General features: G+C 42.5%; 1 protein-coding gene across 1 annotated transcript in view; it reads left to right on the forward strand.

Annotated features, from left to right (window-relative positions):
* The first annotated feature begins 486 nt into the window (after window positions 1–486).
* The window catches only part of PPP2R2A (protein phosphatase 2 regulatory subunit Balpha), a 58671-nt gene continuing 36367 nt past the window's right edge, over window positions 487–22790 (forward strand). Inside the window, exons 1-2 of the mRNA XM_084767169.1 lie at window positions 487–838; window positions 2583–2657. Coding sequence (XP_084623295.1) covers window positions 832–838; window positions 2583–2657 — 82 coding nt within the window. The 5' untranslated portion in view covers window positions 487–831. The remainder of the gene's footprint in view (window positions 839–2582; window positions 2658–22790) is intronic.

Here is a 22790-nt window from a genome sequence, read left to right on the forward strand (position 1 = left end):
AAGAACTCTTGTCTACGAGAAGGTAACCTAATTCACCCAGATGGAATCAGCCCAGTTGTGTCCTTCTGGGCTCAGTGAACTCTCACCTTGGCCAGGCGTCATTATCATTTTATTCCGAGCTTTTTATTTGAGCCACCCACAGAGTTACTGGAGCAGCAAAAGGGGTTATTCTCTAGAGAGGGCCGGCTCATCCAATGGGCGAGCATAAGTGAACGAACAGATGAGGCCATCCTAGAGTTCTGGCCCCAGTACACGAGCTTGGGACAGTGCAAGGTGCAGACAGGCCAGGCGGTGTCCCACTTGGGCCCCGCGGGAGTAAGTGGCACAGCCAACAGCCAGAGCCAACTAACCACACAGCCCCAGCTCCGGGCAGGGGATCATCGCAGGGGTCGCGGCGGACAGGGCGGGGCGAGAGCAAGGCAGGAAGGAGGCGCGGCCAACACGGCGCGGCCCGCCCCAAAGGCGCTCCGCCCCCTGGAGTGACGTCACCGGCCAGCCAGCGGGCGCCATTTTGAAAGTGGAGTCGCCTACCCTTGCCGCCGCGGCCGCCGTCGCTGTCGTAGCCGCCGCCGCTGCCGCCGCCGCCTCTGCCGCCACCACCTTGGGAGAAGGAGCACGAGACAGGACGCCCCTGAGTGAGAGCCACTATCCTGCCGGCCGCTCCTCCCGGGCCGCTTCCCTTTCGCCCCGGTCCCGGTCCCCGTCCCCTCCCCCCTCAGGTGCCATCCGCCTCCATCCGCGCCCTCGATCCCCCCATCCCCAGGTGAGGGGGCTGAGCCCCGGTCGCGGAGACCCCGACGAGCCCGGCAGGGTCACCATTTGCAGCGCGACATGGCAGGTAAAGGAGAAACGGCCCTTGGCCGGCTGACAGGGTGCCGCTTGCTTCCTCTGCGCGCTCTCCGTCACCCCCTAGCGACCGTGGCGGCGGGGCCTTGGCCTGGGGCGCTGGCCCAGTGCGGGGCGGGCGGGCGGGCCTGGCACCGAGCTGGGACGGTGGGGCCTGGAGGCTGGGACCGGGGCCTGGCGCCGCTGCACGAACACGGCACGGGTACTGTGGGGGTGGGAGGCGGGAGGCGGCGTGGGTGGGGCGGGTGCCGGCGTGCAGATGGGTCCCCTCTGCACCCTGCTCCCTCCTCCGCTCCTCCGCACAGATTCTCCCGGTCTCTACTTCGAGCCTTCCTGTAGAAACATTCTGGATAATGTCTGATAATAATAAGGAAGAGGGCTTTGCAAGTTAAAATACAATGAAGGCAATATACACCCCCCCCCTCCCCAGCACCACACACACCACTATGGGTAGGTCAGGTTTTGAGGGTGTAAGCCTGAATTTCGTTGCGATTGTTTTCCCTTCCGTGTCTCATTTTGAATTATTATTATTTTTTTTTTAATGCCACTCAAGAATGCTAGGCCTTTAATCGAAGTTGCAAGGATTGGGGTGGGGGCTGGGTGGGAGAAAAAAGGTAATTTAAACTTTGCATTTTGCACGGTAGCGTTTGTGCAGATGTCCTTCTCCCAGAAGGGTTTCTTGGAGTTAAAATAGTTGTGGAGTTCAGTGATATAAATAGCCAAAGGGAGAGAGATTTTATAAAGCTTGCAAGGGGGAAAAGCACGGAGGAAGCCCGATTGGGAATAATTTAGCAAGGAATGGGAACAGGAAAAGCGAGGTTTTGTGGCCTTTGAGGGTCGCTTATCTTTGTACATTTTGGTCTTGAAGCCCTTCAGTAAGTAATTTTAGATTGCTATTTAGTTTCTTTTCCAGAAAGCTAGGGGTGTTTCCCCCCCCCCCCCACACCATTTCCTCTTTAGTGCTAGGCAGTGAGCGTCTGAGATTGAACCAATTTTCCTTGTCTTTTCAATATTTACATAGATAATAGAACCTTTAAAGAAGTTATGTTGGGCTAGTTTACAGTTTGCTATACAAACAAGCTGCCCTTTGACCTTGCTGAACAATGAAATGATAATTGGAGATGTTTTGTAGGAGATGACAAATTAGCAAAGTTGCTCATTATTAGTCCTTTGCAATCTTTGGTTAGGTGAAGGGAGGCAGAAACAGCTTCCTTTGAGCATCTCTTCCTAGGCATCTACTTCCGCCCCTTTTCCACTGTCCGCAGCCAGTGATTTGCTCCCAACCAATGCAAAGAAATGGGTGTTGTGTTTTCTTAGTTCACATGAATCATTCCTCTCTGAGGCAGTAATGTTCCCGAAGTTTTCTCTTCGTTCTATATTTCATGGTAGTTTACTCTTCTGTAGGCCTTTTGTACATTTAAAGGAAAACTAACTTTGGGTATTTACTTTTTTTTTTTTCTGGTAGGTCTTGAAAGGCTCTGTCTTCAAGGGAAGGGGAAAGTGGAAGTGAGGGTTTGAATATCTGTATGATGATAATTATTGATAGACTATATGCCTTTAAATATTTCATACCTGCAGTCTTGTTTTTATGTACTACCAACTATTGGAGCCTAATTTGGTTCCAAATCTGTGGGTTATGTGGGGAGTATCTTGCCAGCCTCAGATATCTGTCATCTCTGTTGATGAGAGTAAACAGAGCAGAACTCTGTTTTAATTGCTGTGTTTTCTTCTTCCAGGAGCTGGAGGAGGGAATGATATTCAGTGGTGTTTTTCTCAGGTGAAAGGAGCAGTAGATGACGATGTAGCAGAAGGTAAGGCCGTAACAATGACAACCGAGTATTGACTTAAAAGTCCTGGGTACTGAAGGAACTCAGGGTTTTGTGTATGCTGTCCCAGAGGTGGGACAATAGTTTTAAAAATGGCCTTTCTGGAAAAAAGTCTTTATCTCTTTTTATGTCTTGCTTTATTTGTCTTATGTGTTTCATTGAATTAATGAGGTAAACGGTGAGCAGTAAGTGCTGTGAGGTTTATATGATTAAGGCTTCCTTGTTACATAAATTCTTCATGCTAATAACTGGACTTTCATGTTTGTGTGTTGTCTTTAGATAATTATTAGAAATAGATCCCAGTAATACTTAGCTCAGAAATGTTCCCAGCAGCACCCTTTCTTCTGTGGGGAGAGTTAGATTCTTTTGAACTTAATTTGCTTTGGGATTGTAGTATTGGTTGACTGTGGTTACTAAAAAAAAATGCTTGCTCAAATTATTCACTTTATTGTCTGGCAGGGATTTGTGTGCAGTTAAAATAGATAAGATACAGTAATAAATCACTATAGGGAACTTGAGATAGAAACTTGCTAATTTATTTCAGAACTTATCAGACGTTTTGGAATGTCAAGGTCTTGCAAACATTTTGAGATGATCTTTGTGGTTGAGGCAGATATTCTTAAAAAGGATTCTTTACTCAGAAATATTTCAAGCTTTGGAATAGAGAGAGGGAGGGAGGGATAAGGAGAGCAGGAGAGAGAGAGAGAGAGAGAGAGAGAGAGAGAGAGAGAGAGAGAGAGAGAGAGAGAATGAGAATGAGAATATATCTGTCCCTTGCTGATTTGGAACTTCCTATGTAGACTAGGCGGGCCTTGAATTGTGAGATCCTCCTGGTCTGCCCCCACAGTATAGTTAGTGACATCTTCCTAAACAAAAGTCCGAAGTTAGAGCATGTTCTTCTGGTTTTCAAAAGTTGTCTATGAAAGTGTGTACTCTTTTCTCTAGAAGGTTCCTTTCCCTAGTGGTCCTCCCCTACTGTCCATGGAGTGCTGTTGTGCGGATTTTTTTCAGGTGGTGGTAGGCCAAAGACTGTTGTTGGTGGACTAATGGGACGCTTATGTGGTGACATTTGTCCCAGTGTGTGATAGAACGTCCTTGGCATACTTGACATATTTTACAGACTTTCCTACCTTTGTTTTCTAGTGGGTCCTCATCCCTTTTTCACATGGGAAACCAGAAACTTGGAAGAATTAAAGAATTTGGGAGTGACTCAGTGATGGTCACACAAATGGTGTGCGCTGGTTTTCTGTTGAACTCGTTTAGAGAAACAAACCCTATGTTGAAGGGAGGAGTCACACATTCCTGGTTTTGTAACTCCATTACCTGTTGAGTAGTAGGCAGTGAGATATTGAATCTTCGGTTCTGTGCTGTTGTGTAATACTCACCGTGTTATGAAAGTGCTCTGTACTTGGAAAACATTCCTTGCTTGGATTCTGTTTATTCCCTTGTCAGAGGTCTCCTGAATGCCTGAGAACGCTGGTGTGTGGTGCCCAGAACTTAAGCTGTTTACCCTTAAGAAATTCAGTTTGTCATTCATGGGGCAGAAGACTTCATTCAATCAGAAGAAATTGATTTTCTAAACTGAACATCAATTACTTAACTGAAACAAGTGATAGTTTTTGATGCTGCATGTATACACACTATATGTCCTGGATCAGTTGTAATTTTTGTCCTCCTGTCAGCATCTCATAGCTTCAGTGGCTCTCGAGTCGTTTAGTAACTTCCTAGGGTCCGTGTAGCGTAGTGACTGCTTGCTCCTAGCATCCTAGAATGTCAAGCCTTGGAGCATGTGCTTCGGGAAGAACAGGACTTGTTCTTGTACTACATCTTCACAAGTGCCTAACAGCACTGATTCTCAGTTACACTGCTTTCATTTGCAGATTCTTGGAAACTAGTTTGTATTAACTATTTTGTAATAACCTTTGTCTATTATGTTTATTAAAGGGAAGTTTTGCTTTTCTAATGTAGAATACGATTATTATACATGGCCCATCAGTAGTGATTATAATCTTTAAATGGTTGCCTCTAGCCCCACCTTTAGATTACCTGCTTTCTGTTAATCATTCATTCGGATTTCTTTGCTGTCAGTGGCTTATGATGTCTGATTGTGTCCTTGTAGCCAGCCAGCAGCCAGGACATGCTGATTTATATGTGCAACATTTTCCTCTTCTATACCCATCCTCACATTTGTCCAGTTTTGCTCCATTCCATCTGGATTGCAGTAACTTTTATTTTTTTGAGACAGAGTTTCTCTGTAGTCCTGGCTGCCCTGGAACCAGGCTGGCCTTGAACTCAAGAGGCAGACCTGCTTCTGCCTCTTCAGAGCTGGGATTAAAGGTGTGGCTACCATGCCTAGTTGCAGTACTCTTAAATGAGTCCCACGTTCTTCCTGTGTTTTACTTGTAATTTTACTTCTAATTTTAAATACAACCCTGGCTTGTCATCTCAGAAATCTTTAGTGGATCCTTGGATCTACTGGATTAGAAACTAAATTTAACATTTCAGCTGGCAAAGTATGACATTTCTTCAGTATGTTCCTCTTAAGCTAATGAGGCCACTGAACGATAGTGTATAAGCAAATACTATGCACCCTGCTTTGGATTGTTTTTGCTACTCTGGGGATTAAATGGGAAGCAACTGCTATACCACTCAGCTACATACCCAGCATGCTGATGCAATTCTGATATGTCTGACATCCTCCTACAATTGTTCCCTTATCAGGCTCCAACTTGCCCTCAGTCACACCTATAACCTTTTAATTACCTCCTGTGAAATCTTTTTTTTAAAATGTCTTTGACAGAACTTTGTTAAGTAGACACTATATTTAGTTCCTTAGCCTCTACTGTTAGACTGTAAGCCTAGTAGTGCCAGAATGATCTTTCTCTGCAAGTGTCATGTGTAAACTCCTCTGCCTAGAGCAAGGCCTGGCACACAGTAGGCATTGAATATCGTGAGTGTCAATGTTACTGTTGCTAAGTTTTTTAAAGGAGTAGAAGAGAGGTGGAAGGTGTGTGACAGTTGAGATAAACTTGTGGCTCAGCCTCTCTGTTACTGGTTGCAGTTTTATAATACAGCAAAGGCAGGAGCCCTCGCTCCAACATAAACGAGAGTCTGTTGCTCTCTATTGAGCCCTTCTGGGCTCCTATACTGAGACGTAAAAATGATGGGGCTGGATGAAGTCATTTCTCCTGTTTCTTTCTGCTCTTGTTCCCAAAGATGTCAGAAAGAGCTAGCCCCATATTATTACTACTGATAAGTTGTTTAAGATGCTGACTCAATAGGGGCCTTAAGTAATAATAAATGCCACCCCCAGCCCCAGGGTTTCTCTGTGTAGCCTTGTGCTAGGCTCCCTGAGTGCTAGGATTAAAGGCATGTACCACCACTTCTGGCAAACATTAAGTCTTTACTAGACTGACTTCTCAAGACTCAGGAATTCTTTTGTTTGTTTGGTTTTGGTTTTTTGTTTTATGTTTTCAAGACAGGGTTTCTCTGTTAATAGCTCTGGCTGTCCTGGAACTCATTCCGTAGACCAGGCTGGCCTCGAACTCAGAGATCTGCCTGCCTCTGCTTCCCAAGTGCTGGGATTAAAGGTGTGTGCCACCACTCCCCAGGGGCTTGGGAGTTTTTATTAAGTACAGAACAGAGTTTGACATTCAGTCACAGTCTCCTGCTCTCTTTGTCCATTTGGTCTTCAAGGCAGGACACTTGTAACCCATGCTGAGTTACTGTTCTGTCTACAAGGGTCTGCAGGCATGCAGCTTGTGTGTTTTACCTTTGGAATAACCTCCTACTTGAGAGGAAGTTGAGGTACTAAATTTTGTCATTCTAATTTCACGGAGTTCTCATAGTCTGAGGTCACCATAATACTATTGCATTTTAAGTCTTTACTTTTCCCTGCCTTATAACTTTCTGTTACTGGCTGGTAAGATCACAGACTCGGGTGTTAGGTTGAAGTTTGAGTCTTCCTTAGTCATCACACATTGCGGTGTTGGGCAAATCAGTTCACCCATTGCTGCTTCTTCCACTATAAAAGGCTTACTGTAAACCCCGACTTAGGCATATTTTGATATTTAAATGAGCTTATGCCTATAAAACAGAATGCTCCCTTGCTTGTAAGAATAGGCAGACCTGTTTTGGTTTTGAGACATGGTCTGACTATGTAGCCCTGGCTGACCTGGAACTTGCTGGCCTTGAACTTACAGAGATCCACCTCCACCTGCCTCTCAAGTGCCTTTTTTGTTATTGTTGTTTGGTTTTTGAGACAGGGTTTCTCTGTGTAGCCTTGGCTGTGCTGGCTGACTTTGTACACCAGGCTGCCTCTTCCTCCCGATTAAAGGTGCTGGGATTAAAGGTGTGTACCACCATGCCCGGCTTGAGCTTTTGTTTTTTGAGACTGGGTCTCTTGTGGCCTGGAGCTCTTCTGTGGTATAGTCTGTGCTAGCATAGCACTCAAAATGTTCCTGCCTCACTGCTGGTATTGCTGGTATTAAAGGCATAAGAATGCCTTTCTTTTGAAAGCCTTGTAAAGATTTGTTTACTTTTTACTTCAGTGCTTAGACCAAGTAAGAGGTAATTTGAGTGAGGAAACTGGGGGATTGTCTTACTTAGTTTTATTTTACATGTGGGTGTTTTGCCTGTATATACATCTTATTACTGAGTATGTGCCTTTTGCCCATGGAGGTCAGACAAGGGCATTGGGTACCTTAGAATTGCACTTGTCAGTAGTTGTAAGCTACCATGTGGGTGCTTGTAATCTGACTTGGGTTCTCCGGAAGAGTAGTCAGTGTTCTTATCCCCTGATCCATCTCTACAGCCCATAGAGTGTTGTCTTTAAAATAGCTACTAAAACTTTGTTGGCCAAAGTAAAGCATAGTATGTGTGTATGTGTGGAGCCTCATACTGTACAGCTGCTAGGATTATAGGATAGTGCCACCATGGTTGGGTTCCCCCCCCCTTGGTTAGTGTGATGAGTTTATGACATCATTATATATGTATCATTGAACTTTGCGTCTATTCTCTTCTCTCACTATACGCATTCTTTGATTGCACTATCAGAGTCTAAACAGGTTGAAGACTGAACAGTAGATTAGAGACAGATAAGAAGTGCTGGAGTGGTATGACGAGCTTGTACTGCCCCATGTTTATACTCCCACCATTGCATCTCTTCCTATTTACTGCTTTTATAGTATGAATTCAAAATATAAAAATGTGAAACAGGGATCCTCCCTCTTCCATTTGCTCTTTGAAATAGGATCTCATGTAGCCCAGACTGGCCTCAAACTCCTCATGTAGCACTCCTGAACTCAAACTCTCAAATTTACTGTGCAGCAGAAGCTGCTGGGAGCTTGTAATCTCCTGGTTCCCATCTCAGCAGTGGTAGGTTTGCAAGGGTGGCCACCATACCCTACTTACTTAAATAATTTTTAAGATACAGTCTTTCACTTTGTTAATTCTGATTTGTGTATTTCACAGTCTCAAACTTTGTTTCATAGGACATTATTTTAGGATAAAATTTTGTTACCTGAAACCTGATTTTATGAAACCTGAATCAAAATACGCTATTTTTAGCAGCTAGTGGCGCGCGCCTTTAATCTCAGCACTTGGGAGGCAGAGGCAGGTAGATCACTGTGAGTTCGAGGCCAGCCTGGTCTACAAAGCGAGTCCAGGACAGTCAAGGCTATACAGAGAAAACTCTGTCTCGAAAAACCAAAAAAAAAAAACCCCAAATAGGCTATTTTTGTCTCCTGTCTTGGTAGGATTTAGACTGTGGACTGGTTCTTGGATATTTTTTTAAAATTTATTTTTATTTATTTTGGGGAGGGGTTCTTCAAGATAGGGTTTCTCTGTAACAGCATTGCTTGTTTGAGAATCTACACTATAGATCCAGGCTGGCCTTGAACTCCACACCTAGCAGTGTTCCTCCTTTGTGTGAACCGAGATAGCTTTCAGCGCTAGGTTTGCTACTGACTGATCTAGTCACCTTCACGGAAGTGCTGCCCCTCTGTGTAAGTTTGCCTGGCAAATAACCTCAGTGGCCGTCTGTAGTACAGACATTCGAGGGTTTTTTTTCTTTTTCTTTTATACCTTTAATGATTAAATACTTGTAAGAAGTAGTAAAAGTGAGTTAGCTGACAGTTGTCTCAATTTTTTAAATAAATTGCAAATTAAACAACATTTAATACTCCAGTGGTAAATTTTATGATCAGTTTAAGGTCAGTGAAGTCCTTAAATGGTGGAATAATTAGAATGTTGAGAGAGAGAAGATTGCTTGAATCAGTAGACCAGTTCCCATGTTTGCAAATGTGTGCTTGCCTGGTTCATCTTCACGATGATCTGCAGGAAGGCAGATAGTTACGTTGTAAGTTAGCTCTTTAATGGGAAAATTGAAATACCAAAGATAGGTGATAGGTATTTGGCTAACATCCTCACTTACAACGCTTTCCTTTTCTTACCTGAGGTAAATATCGAAATTATAATTACGTCATTAAAGAGCCTTAAGTTTCTTCCTTAATAGAAGGAAAGGAATAGAAACCTGGACACAGATTAGAGTCTATGCTGACTGTGTAGAAGAGTTGGCCTTGCTGTTTAACAACAGCTGCTAGCTAGCATTGTTGAGTCTCTTTATAGTAATACTCTTTTATGTAGTATACTTTGTTTCATTTACTTTTTGTTTTTGTCTTTATTGTTTGTTTTTTCAGACAGTTTCTCTGGCTAGTCCTGGCCTAGTGCTCTTTAATACAGAATTTAAGATAACAGTTTATAGTGATACTTTCAGTTAGATCCAGCTCTACAGGGTTCTTCTTTTACCTTCCTAGTCTCTATTTGTATCTGTCTCTCCTAGAAATGCCCTGTGCTCTTTCATTAGAATGTTTGACATGAAGCCAGTGAAATGACCACATTTTGGAGTTTCTTATGTGAGCTACTTACAGTAAATTGTTTTGGTTTTTCGAGATAGGGTCTCTTTGTGTTGCCTTGCCTGTCCTGGACTTGATTTGTAGACCAGGCTGGCCTCGAACTCACAGCAATCTGCCTGCCTCTGCCTCCTGTGTGCTGGGATTAAAGGTGTGCGCTACCACGCCCGGTTCTGTTTGCTTTTGAGACAGGGTTTCACTGTGTAGTCCTGGCTGTTTTGGAACTTATTCTGTAGACCAGGCTAGTCTCAAACTCAGAGATCCATCTGCCTCTACCTCCTATAGTGCTAGGATTAAAGGTGTGCACCACCACAACCTAGCTTATTTTTTATTTTTAAAATTACATTCATGTGTATATTGAGTGATGAACACATGGTGGAGATTAGAAGACAATTTGGAGTCAGTGTTCTTCTGTGGGTCCCTGGTGTTGAACACAGATTGTCAGTGGGAAGAGTCTTAACCACCTAGCCGTTTCACTGGTCCTTTTTGTATTTAGAGATGCTGTTTCATTCTTCTGCCTAACCTGGCCCAGAACTCATAGAACTCTGCTTCCTGCCTCTGCCTCCCAAAGTGCTGAGATGACTGGCTTGAGCCACTACTCCTGGACCATTGCTTTTGTATGTATTCATTTATTAATCTTCACAAAAGCCCCGTGAAGTAAGCCGACCTTGTTGAGAAGGTTAATGTATTAACTGTAATCTTGTGCAAGTGGAGCCACTAAGATGCTTATCTTGCCCTCATTTTCCTAATGCAATTTTATTTCAAATGCTGATCTCTAACCTGAGCTCTGTGGCTCTATCTGTAATCACAGTATTCTGGAGGTTGAAGAACAGGACCATAAGTTTGAGCCAGTGTGGGATACAGAGCAAAACTCTATTCTCCCCCCGCCCCCCAAGACAAGTTGATTCTGTTTTAATTCAGATGCAGGTGTTACTTACTTGTTTATTTGTTTTTTATGTTTAGCCAAGGGAGAAGTGGACTTTGAAGTCCATCCTCAGGCCTCCCCCTCCCAAGTATTGGGATTATAGGCCACTATGATTGTGCCTGGTCTTTTGCTTGATGTTTACAATATGGTAGTAGGGGAAGCAGGTACCAGGAAAGGAACCTAGAACTGAGGACCTTGCATGTACTAGGCAAGCATTTTACTGCTGACCCCCAGCCTTTAGTTTTGTTTTGATATTATTTCAGTTTGGGGATTTACTGAATTTTCTGCTAATGCCATTAGCAGATATGAACTATAGATGGGTTAAAATACTTTATGAAACTTTTAATGTTGTGTGTAAATTTGTAATGTAAGTATTTGCATATGGACATTTTTCTGGTCAGAGTTTATGAGCACTGTGATAATTGTTGTCACTTAGTCAATGTTCTCAGTGTATGGTCTGGCAACCTCTGAACTCACTGCAAGCATTTATTCAAAGTATTTTCATAATGATAGATACTACAGTGAATTTGCCTTGTATACTGTGTTGCCATTTATAGCAATGGTGAGAATGGGTCAGCCTGCAGGCATCTTGGTTGGCATTATTAGTAAGTGCAGAGGCACCAGCATTACTAGTGGTCACAGTAATTCTCAGCGACACACTAGCCACTGAGAGCACACTAGTAGTAGTGGTGACAATAACAATAACACCAACATTAATTTATAAATTAATTAATGATATCTATTTGAGACAAGGTCTTTATGTAGTCTTGGCTGAACTTGAACTCAGATCACAGAAGTTCATTTCCCTCTGCCTCCCAAGTACTAGAAGTAAAGGTGTGCACCACCACACCCAGTCAGACCTGGCCAATTCTACTTCAGATGTCCCTGGTAGAGTAGTAAGAAGTGTTACTTTTGGATAAAGGCTCTGTTACAAAATGGAAGACACACCAAAAGCATCTCTGCAGCAGGGTAAGGTGTATACTGTGTAAGAAAGAGCTTTGGCAACACTGTCTACTGAGCTAGTTGCTCTCCTATTTTATTTTGCTTTATTTTATTTTTAAGAACTGACAAATGAGCCAGGTATGGTAGCACATATTTTCTGGCAGGCAGATCTCTATGAGTGTGAGGCTAGTCTGGTCTAAATAGCAAAATTTACACCAACCAGGGCTACATAGTAAAATCCATTCTCAAAAACAAGTAAATAAATAAAAAGCTGACAAATGGTGCCAGCCAGTAATACTAGCTTGGGAAACGGAAGTAGGAGGATCAGGAGTTTGAGGCCACTTTGGACTGTATAGTTTACGGCTGGGGGCACAGCCTATCTCAAAATCAAAACCAAAAAAGACTACATATAGTAGTTGCTCAAGGGTGGGTATTTGGTGTTTGTTTTCTCAGGTGAGCATTAAGAGTATGCCTTAAGAGTATTTGTTGACCATGGTAAAATTTGAGTTTTCAGGCAAAAGTTAGAATTTTGCGAAACATGTATGCCATGTGGGCTTGATAGTTTTACATTTTCAAAGGCCTTTTAGATGAAATCAGTAGTTCTAACAAGTGCTGCATTTGTGTAATTGTGTCAGCCATTTGGAAAATCTGCGTGCCTGAGTGAAGTGGTGTTTTAGTGGTGACCAGTGCATGGGATCTTAGAAACCATTCGTTGGAGCAAGTATAAGTAAGAGCTTTACAGTTGAAGGTGCGGGCTGCTGCTCTCTTTTCAGGTTACAGAGCTTTAAGAAACTGCCACCTGTCAAGTTTGACTGCAGTATCAGAGAGCTAGCATTACCCACCTCAAGCCTACTAAATATTCCCTCTTCTTAGCCACAGCACACTGCTAAAGGAGGCTTGGTTCTTTCCCCATGTATGTAGCAGCAGTGTAAACCACTCTCTGAAATTTGTCTGTCTCTCTCTCTGCCTCTGTGTCTCTGTGTTTGTCTGTGTCTCTCCCTCTCTCTGTCTCTCTCTCTCTGCCTCTGTGTTTGTCTGTGTCTCTCCCTCTCTCTGTCTCTGTCTCTGCCTCTGTGTCTCTGTGTTTGTCTGTGTCTCTCCCTCTCTCTGTCTCTCTCTCTCCTTCTCTCTGTCTGTCTCTCTGTCTGTCTCTCTCCTGGTTAGGAACTCTTGTTCCTCTTGCCTCAAACTGCTGAATACTGATATTACATGCTACCACACCTCTGCCAACTGAGTTACACTTCCAGCTCTATAGTCTCTCTAGAACATTTTTCTTATTCTGTAGAGCTTATTATTATTATGAAAAGCTATTTTTATATGTAAAGCTTTTTGGCTTCAGCTACTAAAGGGAATTGTGCAGTCCATACAATTTACCCAACTTTGCTTAGTTTAAGGTGATATGTATGTAGTGTGCGCGTCTATGCAGAAACCTGTGCTGTGTGCATAGAGGCCTGAGGTGGAGAATAAATATTTTTTTTCCTGTCACTAAATCTGATTGATTGATTGATTGATTGATTGGCAGGTCTCACAATTTAATCCTGGCTGGCCTGGAACTCTCTTCTGTAGGCCAGGTTGGCTTCCAAATCAAGATATTTGCTTGCCTCTCCCTGCCTCAAAAGTGATGGCTTAAAAGTGTTCAACCCAAGTCCAGCTCTATCTTATTTTTTGAGACAGGATCTCACTGAATTTGGAGCTGACTGACTTCAGAAGAGGGAATCCCAGAGGATTTAATCAATAATGACTCACCAGGTCTAGAAAAATGTCTCAGGGGTTAAGAGCACTTAGGGAGGAGTCAGATCAAGCATCTTTGCTTTAAATTTTTTTTTAATTTATATTTTTGGGTTTTTTGCTTGTTTTTTTCCAGACAGTTTTTTTCTGTGTAGCCTTGAGTGTCATGGACTTGCATTGTAGACCAGACTGGCCACAAACTCACAGGCCTGCCTCTGCCTCCGAGTGCTGAGATTAAAGAAGGCATGTGCCACCCGCCACCACCACCTGGCTTTATAAAGTATATGTGTGATTCTAGGTTTATCCCCATCACTGCAAGAGAGACAGACATACAGAGAAAATGAGAATATGTGAAAAGAATTTGTGTGTGTGTGTGTGTGTGTGTGTGTGTGTGTGTGTGTGTGTGTGGTGCTTTTAAATTTTTCTAGAGTTCTAGGAGTGGTAGCTTTGAGAAGTCTTGCTTGAGACCCTGCTCTTGTCCATCTGCGCTGTGCGAGAGTGCAGAGATGTGCTTTGGTGTGGTCTTATGTCTTTGTTCTGTAGTTTTTGTTTTGTGTTCCATTTTACTTCAAGGTAAGAGTCTAAGGTGCTATAGTTAGATGAATTTGTAAGGGGGCATAAAGGGATTCTTCAGTATTTCCTATTGACTAATAGGATGAGAAGGTTCTGTTTGAAAATAACGGGCTATTGTAGGCAGTAAGTAGAGACAACAGCATGAAAATGGTTGTTCCTGGGATCAGTAAAACAGATGTGTGCTCCCATGTGCTGTCTCCCTTGATGAGTCGTTTTCCAGCAGCACAGTGAGTTCTTGAGTGCAACTTTCTTCTGTTTCTTTTTTTTGAGACTCAGTTTCTCTATGTTATCTTGGCTGTCCTGGACTTGCTTTGTAGACCAGGCTGGCCTCGAACTCATAGCGATCTGCCTGCCTCTGCCTCCCATGTGCTGGGATTAAAGGCGTGCGCCACCATGCCTGGCTTTGTCTCTGTCTTTCTTCTGTCTTTATTTCTTATACTGGAGAATGAACCTAGGGTCTTAGTGCTTGCTAGGCACTTGTACTGAATTGAGCCTTGCCCAGTGACAGTTTTAAATGTGTAGTTCATTTGTACGCACTGTAGTGAAACGTGTCTCAGAACTTTTAGGTTGTTTGTTCGTTTGTTTTTGAGACAGTTTCCCTGTGCAGCTCTGGCTGTCCTGGAACTGTCTCTGTAAACCAGCTTGGCCTTGAACTCAAAGAAATTTGCATGCCTTTGCTTCCCAAGTTCTGAGATTAAAGGCATGTCCACCTGGCTTCAGAACTTTTGGTACTATAAAATTGAAACTATTTGATTGCCCTATGGCCGTCCCTTCTCTTCCTGCCCTCCCCCAAGCCCCCAGCTCTGGAGGTCCCCATTCTGCTTTCACTTTCTGTTACTTTAACTACTTTAGATCCTCAAGTAAAGGCAATCAAGCAGTGATTGAGACATGGTCTCACTAGATAGCTCAGGCTCCTGAAACTCAGAATGTAGACCAAGTTGGCCTCCCAAATGCTGCCTTAAAGGTATACCATCTTCAAGCAGTCTTTTGTGATTGGTTTATTTCACTAAATTAACATAGATGAAGTTGGCCTCTGATTCATATCCTCCTATGTATACCTCTAAAATCCCTGGGAACTGGTGGAGAGAGAGAACAAAGATTGTCCTTTGCCTCCACTCAATCTGTGACATTATGCACCCACTTACATGTACACTGAATAATTAAGATTTAATAAGCATCGAGGAAAACAGCTAACTTTAGCATCTTTCCCTGTAGTACTTTTTAGCTATGAACTCAGCCAACCTCTGAGGGTAACTTGGTATCTTTTTTCCTTCCTTCCTTCCTTTCTTTTTTCTTTTTGGTTTTCCTGGACTTGATTTGTAGAGCAGGCTGGCCTCAAACTGTTAGGTATACTCCTGCCTATGCCTCTCAAGTACTGGGATTACAGGCGTGAGCCACTGTGCCTGGTTTCAGTGCCTTTATTTTATAGGTTAGGAAAACCAGAAATGTAATCTCACCATTTTTAGACATATCTCAGTCAGGTGTGGTGGTGCACACCTTTAATCCCAACTCTTGGGAGGCAGAAGCAGTCGGATCCCTGTGAGTTCGAGGACAGCTTTGGTCTACAAAGTGAGTCCAAGACAGCCAGGGCTACACGGAGAAAACCTGTCTAGAAAAACAAAACAAACAAAAAACCAAGACATATCTGTTATCATTTGGGTCTAGGTCTTTCTGGTATGAACATATATTTCATAGGATATATGCTTTGTATTATGTTTTTTCCAGTTATGTTTCAATAAGTGGCTGTATTTGTCTAGCTAGTGTATTTAATGTAGACATTTAGGTTAAGAAATTTTATTAATATTAATTAAACATTTTTTGAGACAGGATCTACTGTAACTCAGGCTAACCTCAAACTTACTAGTAACCAAATATAACCTTGAATTTCTCATCCTCTTGCCTCCACCCTCCCAAGAGCGTCACACAATACCTGGTTCATACAGTTCTTAATACTTTATTTAGGATATACTTATGAAGAAATAGGATTGCTGGTCAAAACATCTTTTTCATGATGTATATTGACAAATTGCCTTAGGAATTTGGGGTTGGTTTTCATTTTGGAGAAGAAGGGTGGTTTTTCATCTATCAGTGAATGATAGTGTCTGTCTCCTGACCTCTTGATACTCTGTGTCATGAGATTGACCATATAGAAACATCTTCTGTGGGGTTTTGCGAGTACTTAAGTGTGGAATATGTTTGTGTCCTCTGTCCTTTTTCCTTTGGTACCGCTTATCTTTTCTCTTTCATGTGTAGGATGAACTTTTCCCCCTTGAGTCATACCTTCTTACTGAGAAAGTTGTACACAGCTCAGAGAACAAGTATGTGGAGGCTCTATTGTGTGGGAATAGGTTTCTAAGGGAAGTGATTTTTATCTTGTTTTTGGATAGTCAGAAAGGAAGATGGGAACAAAACACTTGAGGATGGCTGTGGTCCTTACACATGCCCTGTTATTTAAAGGGTTAGATGCAAGGATGCCTAGTGTAGGCACATACTGAGCATTCAGGAAGCTGAGTTGGTGCAGCTCTATTAGCAGTATTTAACAGACTGCCTCTAACAGGACAGTCATTGTAGTCCTCTTCCTCCTCCTCTTCTTCCTCCTCCTCCTCTTCTCCTTCCTACTTCCTTCTTGCTCCTTCTTCATTTTGTTTTTTATGTGTATGAATGTTTTGCTTGCATGTTGGTCTGCATGATGTACCAGAGAGGGAAGTAGAATTATGAGGGTGTTGGAACTGGTCCTCTGGAAGAGTCTGCTGATGTCATCTTTTCATAATAGAAGCATCTGAAAAGCCTATTCTAGTCCTCAACTCAAGATCACTTAGTTGTTTAGAGGTTTGGAACACACGGGGCATTCAGGAAATACTGTTGCTTTAATAAACATTGCTTACCTTGAGTGGGTTAGGAGATTGGGAAAGCCAGGCCAAGAATATTGGTTGTATCACAGTTGAGGTTAGGCAATAGAGTGAGTGGCACTTTGTGTGAGTAATTTAAAATTTAATGTTTAGTAACAAGTTCAGGTGTGGTCATCTTTTTCCCACTCTTTTTTCTTTTCAGCCTCCTCCAGTGTTCTATTCTTTTTGCTCTCTTCTTTCATACCTTCTATCAGAAACAATGGAATCAGGTGAGGGACACCCACTTGAAACAGGCTAGGGTTAATTGCTCGAAGCAGAGGTTGGTGTGGGAAGTTGGGAGTACCAGAAGGCATGCAATTGACCCTAATTGCTGTGGTTTTAAAAAGCTTTACCTGAAACTTCCTTTGATACTCAAGATAATAGTATAAATGGTAAATCATCTCTTTTCTCCTCAGGAAAGAACTATGTGTGATACATATATCAGGGCTTTCTTTGCCACAACCTTGCTTAAGCTGATGAATTTATTTATTTATTTATTTATTTATTTATTTATTTATTTATTTATTATGTATACAGTGCCCTGCCTCCGTGACAGAAGAGGGCATTAGATCACATTTATAGATGGTTGTGAGCCACCATGTCGGTGCTGGAAATTGAACTCAGGCCCTCTGGAAGAACAGACAATGCTCTTAACCTCTGAGCCAGCTCTCCAGCCCCGCTGATGAATATATTTTTAGTGTTCTTAGGAAATTCTCCAGGTGGTTGATGAGAGTAGAAAACAGATTGTGTTGCCAGTGAGCGTTTTGAATTTCTCCCTCGCCCCTTTAATTATTCTGTAGTATTTACCTTTATGTGGATGTGCCGGGGGTTAAGAATCAGCCTTTTAGCCGGGCATGGTGGCACACGCCTTTAATCCCAGCACTTGGGAGGCAGAGGCAGGTGGATCACTGTGAGTTTGAGGCCAGCCTGGTCTACAAAGCGAGTCCAGGATAGCCAAGGCCAACACACAGAGAAACCCTGTCTCGAAAAAAAGAATCAGCCTTTTATTTATTCTTCATCTGGGTTAAGGATTGTGCATTTCGAACATTGCAGGTTATCAGTGCCGATGCTTGCTGCCAGGGAGACTGCATAGGCTCAGGGTTTTCCCCTTAGAGAAGGGGGAAAGAAGAGGGCTCAGGTACAGAAATAACAGTTCTTTTGTTTCTGAGTGGATCCATTGTATTGAAAATTGTTCGACAAATAAACATTAAACATAGTGGACAAGCTAAACATGTAAACAAACTTGGGACGAGAAGCTTTTGTTGTACTGGCCTTAAAAGAACACTGAGCATCAGAGTGCACAGCCAATCCTAGATTAAACTTGTTTGGTTGAGATTACATCTTGCTGTCCTAGTCAAAGTTCCTTATGCTAGATTGTTTCCCAGTGTGACAGTGAACGTAAGGAACAAAATCTTACTCTTTAACTGCTTAATTTTAATTATCCTTTCACAATTTCATGCAGATACATGAAGTATTTGCCACTTTTCCCTTCTATCACCCTCTCATCCCATTTTGTTTAACTCTTCTTTCCCTTGTTATTTCCGTGTCTTTTTTGATGTTGTTGTTGTTAGATTTATTTTATTTATACATTATTCTGCTTGCATGTGAGCCAGCAGGCTAGAAAAGGGCAGGACTCACTATAGATGGTTATGAGCCACCATGTGGTTGTTGGGAATTGAACTCAGGACCTTTGGAAGAACAGCCAGTGCACATAACTTCTGAGCCATCTCTCCAGCTCTTCCATATCTTTTCGTTTCCTTCTTTGTTTTTGTGACTCATTGATTTTAATTAGAGTTTCGTTTTTGATCAGACATTGTTTATTCTAGTTAAGTCAGAATATCCCTGTAGCCCAGGGTAGCCTGGAACTCAATAATTAGCCCAGGCTATCCTAGATCTTTTGGCATTCTTTCTTCCTCAGTCCCTTAGATCTTGCAAGTATAGATGTACGCCATACTGCCTGGCTCACATTGTCTCCTCTTTTTACTTGCATCTTGGTGATTTTCTATTGCTTTGTTAGTTAGGCACTATCTCTGACCAGGGTTTCTCTCTCTAAGCATCTAATCTAATCTTGAGTTTAGTTTTGGTTGGTTTTCTTCTTGTACATAGTTTGAAATGAACAGTTTTCTGATTTTTGACCTATCCTTACCTTGAATACCTTTCTCAGACTTCTAAAGTGTTTTCTTCTGGTTCCATATTTATAAAATATGTCATCCAGCTTTTTTCACAAATCAGTCATGTATTTTGTTGAAGCAATAGAAGCCCTAACTATGATAGCAACTTTTAAAAAAAGATTTATTTATTATGTACAGTGTTTTTGCTTGCATGTACACCTGCATGCCAGAAGAGGGTACCAGATCTCATTATAGATGGTTGTGAGACACATGTGGTTGCTAGGAATTGAACTTGGGACCTCTGGAAGAGCAGTTCGTATTCGTAACCTCTGAGCCATCTCTCTAGCCCACAATAGCAACTTTTAACGTTTCAACTCATAGCAATCTTTCACTTATAGCATATAATGTTATTTTGTGCACATTCAGACATCAGATTATTAAACAGGAACTACTACTAAAGGACCCTTCATATCAGCAGATTCAAGGTCAAAGTCAAATTCCTGTGTTTCACATAGTAAAAATATTTTTGTTTGAATTAGGATATAATAGTATTCACATTATCAGAAGTAGGAGGTACACAGCAAAATAATTAATAGTCCTGAGTAAAAGCTGTAAGAATTCTCCCCAAAAAACAGCAGAAAAAGGAGGGGGAATCAGATCAGTACAGAGCTCCAAACCCATTTCTAGGGGTCTCCAGAACGAAGAAATGTGAGAGAAAAGGAGAAAACAGAAGGAAGTTACAAGTTGAGAAAGTCCAGCTTGTACCACCACCTCAACTAATTACAGACAATAACCAAAGCATTCCACTTAGAAAGGAATAGAATAGCAAGCACCAAAGTCCTCAGTTCCTCAAGTGCATTGCAGGCAGCAAACAGACAAAAGCAATGTCTTCCTGAAGCCAGGGAAAAGTTAATAACCCAAGCCAGGCTGTGCACTACACTAAACTGCAAGCTTACCAGCCAGGTCCAATCTGGAGCCCTCAGGACACATTAGCTGTGAATGGGGTCTCAACACAGGCGGAGATTTTTGTTGAGTGTGGTTGTCAAGAGTGAACTTTGTAGATGATAACAGTTAAGTTCCCTTTTCCCCAAATATTTCTTAAGTTTGTGTTAAGTAGACAACATAACCAGCAGCACAGCTCCATAGGATTCTTTGCTCTTCTACCTACTTTCCCAAATGATTGAAGTGCTTTTTAATACAGAATTTAAGATAGCAGCTAGGACCGATATTGTTAAAGTGTGACTGAGAGAACTGGGTTGTAATTTGAAATGTTAGAATTCAGTTTATTGGGGCTAAAGTGATGGCTCAGTGGTTAAATGCACTGGACCAGCTTTGGATCCTACTGAATACCAGTGGTGTGGTGTAAAACAGACTGTAACTCTGGTCTCTGGGATCTGATACTGTCTTCTGGTCTCCAAGAGAACTGCATGCATGTGGTATACAGGCTTAATATGCTGGCAACACTCTTACACATATGTGTCCCCCGCCCCTCCAAGACAGGGTTTCTCTGTGTTAGCTCTGCCTCACTCAAAGAGGTGGAGACCGTAGGATTTTTGCAAAGTTCAAGGCTACTCCTGGCTATATGGAGAAATAGTGAGTACTCCTAGCTAGGGCTACATAGTAAAACTATCTCAGAAATGATGATAATAATAACCAACCAAGTTTAAATTGCCTTGTGGAATTTTTGGGACAGACTTTCTCTATGTAGCCTAGGCTGCCTGTGATTTGTAATTCTCCTGCCTTAGGCCATTGGGTCCTAGGCTTACACATTACCATACAAGAAAATATCCTGGGAATTACTGATATAGGTGAAAATAGCATTGTTTTGTTCAAGAGTAGAATTAATATCTAGGAAACAAATACATATTTCTTATCACTTTTTATAAAACAGGCTTTGAAAGAATGTGCAGGGTACCTTATTTAAGCAAATAGCTGTGTTGATTTGTGGTAGGGAATGGTGATTAAAACCTACGTGTTAGAACAGACAAACACATTCTGAACCGTCCAACAAGCACAATAGGGAGAGTTCAGTATCCTTGGGAACCCTGGAAGACTGCCCTATCTAAGCTGCAACAAGCACTTGGCAGGTACAAACCAGTGGCTGGGAAAGATGACATTGCTGACTGCTTTAGTGCTTGTTTACATGGTTGAGAGCCCCTTGAAGAAAAGAAAAGAGACCTGTATTGAGTGGCCTGAGTAGAAAGGACAGTGGTCTATAGGGTAGGTGGTTAGGTTAATAGGTATTTTGTATTTTGAAGCAAGGATTAAAAACCAAATAGATTAGCTGGGCCTAGTAGCTTAAGCCTGCAGAAGCAGGCAGATCGCTGTGAGTTTGAGGCCAGCTTGATCTACAAAGGGAGTCTAGAACAGCCAAGACTATACAAGACAAAACCTATCTCAGAAAACAAAACAAAAATGAAATACCTTGAGATCTGGGGCTGTAACTAAATGGCAAAATACATGTCTCATGGGTCCTGTGGGCCCTGCAAGGCCCTTTGTTAGGTCCTCTTAGACAACAGTGATGCATGTACAAGCCTGTGCACACTGAGGGTCGGGTGAGGCAGGGAGGCAGCCAGGACTGGAGGAGAAAATCTTAACCTTGAAGCTCAAAGTTGAAAGTGCTCTAGTCTTAACTCTTTGGCTTGTAGCATTACCACCTGGTCATGAAGTTTTTCTGTGCTGACCAAGGAACTGTATGTAGTAGGCAGCCTCTAAGATGGCTCCAATGGACATTGCCCTCTGGTGTTCTGGTCCTAGTAAGCCCCTCCCTTGAATATGACAGACCTAGCACCTGGTTCCTACAAGCATGGCCAAAGTGATGATACATACTTAAAGATGAGGAAACAGATGAGGCTACCAAAAAGGCCTGGGCTGCTCCCTTTTGTTTTCACTGAAGGAAACCAGCCGCCATTATTGTGAACTTTTCTGGAATCCATGTGGCAAACTGGTATCTCAGGCCAGCATCCAGGAAAGCTGATACTTGTTAGCAGCCACGTGAGTCTGTAGCTGACACCTATATAACTTTATCTCTTGAACATTCTCTCACCTGACAAACAACCAACTAACCAACAAACAAAGCAAACCACAGGAAACAACATTTTTTTTAAGATAGTAATTCAGTGGAGTTATACAGACAATCTCCATGTCACCAAACCTAAAGTTAATTTACAGCCTCCATTTCTCGTATCTAAGTTGGTTTTGTTATTGTTCTGTTTTTATTTTGTTTTTGAAGACAAGATTTCTCTGTGTAATAGCACTGGCTGTCCTGGATTTGTAGACTAGGCTGGCCTCGAACTCAGAGATCAGCCTGCCTCTGCCTCTGAGTGCTGGGATTTCAAGTGTGGGTCACCAAGCCCGGCTTTTCTAAGATCTTTTAAATGCAGTCTGTCACTACTGCATTTCCAAAACACTGTCTTCCTGGCTTCTGAAAAAGCATCCCACCTCATCAGCAGCCCCAGTCCAGTGGTTCTGGCGTGGTTCCTGCTCAGCTGCCAAGGATAGAAGAGCCGCAAGGCCCTCAGCCCACAACCCTGGTTTTCTTTGCCAATCCCACAAAGAAATGACCTTGAAATGTCACATGATTTTAAATGCTTTCTGTAAACTCTTGCCAAGACAGTCTAGCTGCCTCCATGACATTCTGCTCAAATGTCCAGTCAAAGCTGTGCAAATGGACTACAGCTTTTCTTGGTTTGTTTTCACAACCTTGTTACTGCCCTTTGGTCAATCCATCCATCCTGTTTCTGGCAGTTCGGCCTTCAGAATGCATTCCTCTCTGGCTGCCAGCCATCTCTGACCCCTCTCATCACTTGCTTAGTAGGAACACATTCACACAGTTATCATCACTTGAAAACATAACTTCCTTTGAGAAGTGTGGAGACAAGGAACTGTTTTAAATATGGCTGCAGACCAGATCAGGAAATGACTACCTGATGTTTTACCTACCAAAATTGAAAGGAAAGAATTCACTGAATGAAATGCTGCCTCCCCACCCCTATGTTTGGCTCTTAAGTGTCTCAGGCTAGCCTAGATCATCCTATACA

This window comes from Acomys minous (assembly GCF_964271855.1).
Source record: "Acomys minous genome assembly, chromosome: 18".
In the NCBI taxonomy this organism is placed as follows: domain Eukaryota; kingdom Metazoa; phylum Chordata; class Mammalia; order Rodentia; family Muridae; genus Acomys; species Acomys minous.